At 46.2% G+C, this 7,132-nt stretch overlaps 1 protein-coding gene across 1 annotated transcript in view; it reads left to right on the forward strand.

The window, feature by feature from the left end:
• The window catches only part of PTGER3 (prostaglandin E receptor 3), a gene marked incomplete at its 5' end in the record, with an annotated part of 14,417 nt that continues 7,285 nt past the window's right edge, over positions 1 to 7,132 (forward strand). Inside the window, one exon of the mRNA XM_014526199.2 lies at positions 1 to 162. Within this exon, the coding sequence (XP_014381685.1) occupies positions 1 to 162 (162 nt within the window). The remainder of the gene's footprint in view (positions 163 to 7,132) is intronic.

Consider the following 7,132-nt stretch of genomic DNA (forward strand, 5'->3'; position numbering starts at 1 on the left):
GCCGCCTGCAACGTGGCCACCATCGCGGCGCTGGTGTCGCGCTGCCGCGCCAAGGTGACGGCGTCGCGGGCCGGCAAGCAGTGGGGCCGCATCGCCACCGAGACGCTCATCCAGCTGCTGGGCATCATGTGCGTGCTCCTGGCCTGCTGGTCGCCGCTGCTGGTAGGTGCGGGTGGCGAGGGGCACGTCGGGCGCCCGCATCCGGAGAGGTAGCGGGCACCTCTACGGGGCGGTGTGGGGGCGCACCGGGGACAGGTATAGGTAGGGACACACCGGGGACAGGCATCAGGATTGGGCACCGGTATAGGGTAGGGTCACACTGGAGGCAGGGATAGGTAGGGGCACACTAGGGACAGGCAGCAGGATTGGGCACTGGTATAGGGTAGGGGCCCACCGGGGACATATATAGGTAGGGGCACACCAGGGATAGGGTAGAGACACACCAGGGACAGGCACCAGTATAGGGCACCAGTATGGGGTAGGGGTACACCGGGGACAGGTATAGGTAGGGGCACACTGGGGACAGGCAGCAGGATTGGGCACTGGTATAGGGTAGGGGCACACCCGGGCCAGGCACCAGTATGGGGTGGAGTAGGTCTTCCCCTTAGCGTTGGTTAGTGGAGCTCTCATGGAAGGAATGGGCTACTGGCGTAGAAAGTATATGCAACGTTAGCAGTGATTTAGTCCCACTTGATCACTTTCTTTATGAATTAATACAGTTTTATCAACCCTCCAACCAGGGACAGGCACCAGTATAGGGTAGGGGCACACCCGGGGCAGGCACCGGTGTGGGGTGGTGTGCCCCCACACTGGGGTCAAGCACCGGTATACAGGGTGGGGTAGGGGCACACCAGGGCAATGCACTGGTACAGGTGGGGTAGGGGCACACCATATGGAGGACTTTAGGATGAAGAGCTGCACATGAGGAGAAGACGTGGGCAAGAGGAGGAGGGTTGGGAAACGTGAGGGGCCCGAGGGGGAAGAAAGCTAGGCAGACTGCTTGGGGAGGGGCAGGGCGGGGTGGCAGCGGTGGAGGATCTTGAGAGAATCTGGGCAGAGTACAGGGATGGGGAAAAGGGGGTCGCTGAGAGCCTTCAAAAGGGCCGGCAGTGTGAAGGGCTTGGGACAAGGAGCTGGGGCATTCAGGAGAAATTGTGGCAAAGAGGAAAAACTGGGAGCATGAAGGAAGACAGTGGCTCTGTGGAGAAGAGAAGTCAGGTAGCAGAACATTTGATGGGGGCGGTCAGAGTGAAGGGAGAGAACGGACACACGGGTGGGGAAGTGGGGATGTGCAGGTGAAAAGCATCACCCAAAGAATGGTGTTAGCAAAGGGCTCCGAGGGGCTGAAGCACAGATCAGCTTCTGTTGAATGAGAGAGAGGCAGCAGAACGAGCAGGTCTGTGCACAGTACTGCCAAGCACAGCCGCGATCCCAGACACACAGGGATCTCACCAAAGAGCGGAGAGAGGGCTTAACAATGGTAACAGCTGGGCAACTAGTGCTGAGAATTTCAGAGAAGATGTATGCCCAGACCCTCATTGTGACAGGGCCCAGTACTAGGGGGTCTTTTCGCTGTTCCAGCTTCTCATTTGCATGGGGGGAAATGATCTGACCTAGGATTTTACAGCGGTCTTCTGTTTGTTAATTGTTTTACTGGAAGATTGTACACTAATTTTGGCTGTGTTTTCTGAGATGATGAGAACACATCAGCTTAGCAATCATTCACACAACTCCCCCTTAGTCTCCTTAATTTATTTTTTTCTTGCTCATTGACCTGGAGAAAATCCCTTCTGAGGGGCAGGGTGCCGAGTCACTTTCAGTTGCATGGGATGGCGGCATGTCAGTACACAGCATAGTATTTCTACCTAGAGGACGGGGTGGTGACCAGTGCAGGAGGATATGATGTATGGATTAACTGAGTAAATGTTTCTGCATGTGGGTGCTTCAGAAGGAAGGGAGGGTAACCTTGTGCAGGGTATAATGGTACCTTGGGCCACATCCAGAATGGGCTAAATCCTTTTTTATCGTACCTGTATAAGTGCAATTCCTGACTTTCATACAAGTTTGAAATCTTTTCCCATGCATCTACGTCAGAATGAGGGGAGAAAGAGGAAGACCTCCCATCTTTTAGGCCAGTGGGTCACTGATTAGGACAGCGGGGGTCAAACATCTGGCCCGTGGAGATGTATGATCTGGCCCATGGGTCGCTGAACCAGCCCCAGCCGGTGCATAAGGTGGACCCAGCGCTGTGCATACTACAGACAGCACAAGGGGTTGGTCTGGGGGGGCTGCATGCAGCCCTTGCACACTACAAGTGCCACAGGGGCTGGCATGTGGAGTGCACTCACCCTGCCAGACCCAGAGTCCATGTGCAGGGCCAGTCAACAGGGTGTTGCACAGACCACGCACCCCATGCTGTCTCCCTGTGCTTTGTGCAGTGTGCGTTGGTTCATTCAGCCCTATGTGCTGCATGCTGGACCAGCTGGGGACAGGACTCACTATGCATGTTGCCCCTGGGGCTGGCATGGGACATGTGCTTCCCACCACATGTGGACTAGATGTGGTGTTGCATGTAGCACAGGGGTCCAGGGCACAGGCTGAATGTGGTATCCTGGACTGACCCCCTGTGCTGCCTGGTCCGGTCCATGTGCCATGGGCAGCACACACCCTGTGCCAATCTCAGAGACTGGCGTGTGCAGCATGCATACAGGATCCAGCACTGTGGGTGCTCTGTAGGAGGTCAGCCCTGGTGCAGCCCTCAGACCAGGGCTCAGTTTAGGTCCTGACACCCTGGATTAGGAACAGGAGGTCTGAAGTAAGCTGAAAGTGAAGTGACTTAAAGAGGGGAATGCTGCCTTGGAAGAGATGGAGCCTTGGGTTCTGGCCTCTATGTCACCGGCTTTTTTTGTTGTACTTTGCATAAAACAGATAGTTGGATAGTTTCATGCCAGTTCCTCTCACTGAGCTACACTACATCTGGCTTGTACTGCTTCACCTGGCCCCACATATCTTTCCCTCCTAGCTAACTAGGGGTCAAAGTCAAGGCTAGAGAGTGTTTTTGGCTAATGACCAGCCCACAGTAGAGTGGCTAGAGTATATTACTGTGATGCAGGTTCAAATTCCTTATTGGTAAAAGGTGCCTAGAACTTGGGTCTCCCAGCCCCCTGGTAGTCTTCCCCTTAATGATGATTAATGGAGCTCTCATGGAAGGAATGGCTTCTGGGCTACTGGCTTAAAAAGTATCTATAACATTAGCAGTGAATTAGTCCCACTTGATCACTTTCTTTATGAATTAATACAATTTTATCAACCCTCCAAAAAACCTATCCATCCCAAAGCTTTATATTATTGCATATTACCTGTATGGAGATCACCAGTAGCTTGTGACAGAGCCTGAAACTAGTGCACATCTGGAGAATACTGGGCATGCTTACACGAGGTACTATGCTCATTTATATAGTACTTTGCTTAGCAATTACTGCATAGAGTTAATGCATACTACCAGAGTTACTGCATAGTAGCACCTGCAAATGTCTTTTTGGTGACACTACTGTGCAGTAGCCTAATAATTCTGTGCTGTAGCATATTAGCACTGGCTGTGCTGTGACACGCTACTATGCAATATTTTTCAGCTCCTGCACAATGAGCATCTGGTGTAGATGTACCCCCTGTCATATTAATGGTTTGCTTGACAGTACTACTAAAACCATAAGGGAGCCCAAGTTTGACCATTCATGCAGGAAGAATGATGAGTCACATTTCAGAGTATGGCACTTTGTGTGGTCTACCTGATATTGGTTAACCACTTCCATTGCATTGAATCAGCTGCTTGGTAAGATACGTCACCTTGTGCAGCCACTCTCAGCTGTGTGCATAAGTCCCAACAGAGTCATTTGCAAAGCACTACAATGTCGGGGGGTTTTTTGCAAAATTTATTGCACCACATCATTAGTATATAACAAACCATGTTAAAGCGGTAGAGTTGATTAACAATAACTAGACTTAACCAGGGACCTAGGTTTTGCTACTGCTACCTTAGTAAGAAGTATTCAGCCTCAGCTGATGCACTTCTCTTGTAGAAGCATTAGCAGGCCTAGACGCAGCATTCAGTTTACCCAGTGAGAAGTCTCTGCGAAGTCCGTGGAGACCATTCTATCCATTGGACACAAATAGTCTTCAAAGAGTGGCTCAGCATCCTGAGAGTGGGGATATTTTCTCCCCCCTTTGGTACAGGGCGGCATGTACAGTTACTAAAGCACCTGATGTGATGATACTCAAGCAAATGGTTGAATCCCCATTTTTGAGCTTTTTAAAAATTCAACCCTTTGTCAGCAAGAATGCAAACTTTACTATAGACACTAGTTTTACAATAAAAATCACACAGTTAAGGCCAAGTTTGATCTCACTGGCACTGGTATCAGTAGAAGTCTGCTGGTATAAAGCGCCCCCACCGCCATTTTGAAGTGCAGGGATGCTGATACACAAGACGCAGGAGGCTGCTGGAGTGTGATAATTGCCACGCTCCAGCAGACTCGATTGCTCCAATGCACTGGAATTACAGCGTGTCGGAGCAGCTTCCCTCCCTGCTCATGTATAGGCACCCTTTGAGTTTAAAAGTTAAAAATTCAGTCAGACATCACCAAAGAGCTGTCTAAATCTAGGCTGTGACATTCTTCCTCGGAAAGATAGGTTTTCAAAAAAGTGCTGAGGGAATTGAAAAGAAATACAGGATACTTTTGGGGTGTTTTAATCCACAGATGAGTACAAACCTCTGTGATGAACAGCTGTCCTACAATGTCAAACATCCTGAGAAATGCTCCTTATTGTCACATAACTAAACAAATCTTAATTATCCGGGCTAGAGTGTGAAGAGCGAGACAGATGTTGTTTCAACAGAAGATGGTTTTTGGGTTGTTTTGGGTTTTTTTATTGAATGGTTGGCATGGTTATAAATTCAGTAAATAGGGTGTGTCCAAAAGGAAGAACTAAAGCACAGTGCAGTAACAATGTCACCGTAGGGCAACGTGTGGATGTGCCCATAGGCCAGCAAAAATAGGATAATATGTATTTTTTACTTCAGTTGCCAGGTGGGGGTTATGATATCAAGAAGTGATCCCTTACTGTAGGGCAGATACACCCTTTATGCAACAAGAAAATCCTTGTTTACATGAATAATTGCATTGTCCGTGACATAGGTCGAATGCAGAGAGGGAGGAGGCACCACCTGAAAGATCAGCCATTTCTGCCAATTGGCATCAAGGGAATCTTGTGAACTGCTTATGATCAACATGATCATATGACTCATATGCATCATATGACTTGCTTCTATCCCAGCCTATGGCTGACTAGATCTTAGACCCATCCTGCACATACAGGGCTTCCATAAAATCTCCTGAATGTAGCTCTTGTGCTTCTGCCCTTCCAAAAACTCTTATGCATAGTAAGAAGTAAAAGAAAAAAATTCCCAACTTCTACTGAAACCCTGTTCTCCAGTTCTTTAATTTACTGCATCTGTATAGAGAGAAAGCGAGGCACAGACATGCAGGAGGGGAGAGGATTTCATGGAACACTCACAGCACAAGTCGGACAAACAGGCTGAGGCTTTTACACTTCATTGATATAATAGAAATTATACAGGAAGATGGAGAGAGAAGGCAGAGAGATGCTCTGGCATTTTGCTACAAGGTGAGTGGTAGGTGACAACTGACAACAAGCCTGACCTTTACTAATAAAAAGCAGTGTCTGTTGGAAACAGTGGTTTTCAACCCTGTGCTTTTATCTTGTTAATTTCCTCAGCCTCTCTTGGACTATGCTGAAAGCCAAAGTGAATTCTTTAGTTGTATTATTTCATTATGAAATAACAGCACTTAAAAGTGTTTCATTTTGTGCTTTCAAGGGAACCAGTTCTGTAATACCTCCCTCCAAGGGTTGTCTCTGTACAACCAAATACTCCCCTGGGTTTTCTAGTTTTAAAATGTGGAGTGATCATTAAAGAACAAGTTTTTATTTCTTTTCTCTTGTCCAGTCTAACATATCATCTAGAATAATTACAAAGATTAGCATTAATTACTGCAGATGAGGTCCACTATGTCCCAATGTTAAGACAGCTGCAGTTTATGTTTCTCATTGATACCGGTGTCTTAAACCTAGTGGTGCACATAGGAAAAGTGCAGTTGGAGAACTGACCATTCTTAGTACTTCAAAATATCTAATGCAAATCTCCAAAACACTTTTGCAGAAATACAGGTCAGAGGGAGAGGCTTTCATTAACTTCCCTGTTGCACTATTCAGTTCTGTTTATAATTGAATTCAAACAATTATTCCAAACATTTTGCTAAGCATTTTTACAGCTTAGAAAAAAATAAATACTCTTCTATTCACCTTCTCCTCAGCCTATCACTGATTTTTATTATTCTTATTATTTTACAAAAGTATCTACAATATAAAATAATGAAAATTGCATTCTGTGGCTGATTTTTTTCTTGTGCAAGTCATCTGTGCTAATGAGTTATTACACTCTTATTATTAGCTGAGTAATAACCCCTTGCACAAGCTACTATATTTTTTAGGCTGGTCTAATGAGGGTGGAAATGATTGACTTAAGTAAGGTAGTTTAATAACAAAATGTAAATACAGCATACATGATAACGAAACTAGGGTGCAATCCTACAATCAGGAATATGGTTTCCCTCTTTCCAATCTCTTACAGTATAAACTAATTGAGGAAAAGAGGGGATCTATATTTAATTCTCCCTTTCATGAGCACACAAAATTCTGCAGGAATTTGGTGCAAAGATTAATGAGAAAATAAACTTCTCAATCAAACTTTTTATTTATCATACATGTTCCCAGTTTGTGTTAATCTTTTATTTATTTTTGTGGCTAGCTATTGAATAGCAATCATGGTAAATCAACATCAGTCTAAAATCAGGCTGAGTCAAACCAGCTAGAGATAAAAATGAGAGGAAGTCATATTTGTTCCGAGAAACAGGTGTAAAATGAGCAAATAGTTCCATAACAACTTTACCAAAACACAGTTCCAGATGACAGACTGGGCGATTTCAAACAATTTTGGATTATCCAGAAAGGCTTGCATGGTCCTTTGCTTTACTTGTTAAAAAAAAACTCTTTC

Source organism: Alligator sinensis, unplaced genomic scaffold (genome assembly GCF_000455745.1).
Source record: "Alligator sinensis unplaced genomic scaffold, ASM45574v1 scaffold1052_1, whole genome shotgun sequence".
NCBI lineage: Eukaryota > Metazoa > Chordata > Crocodylia > Alligatoridae > Alligator > Alligator sinensis.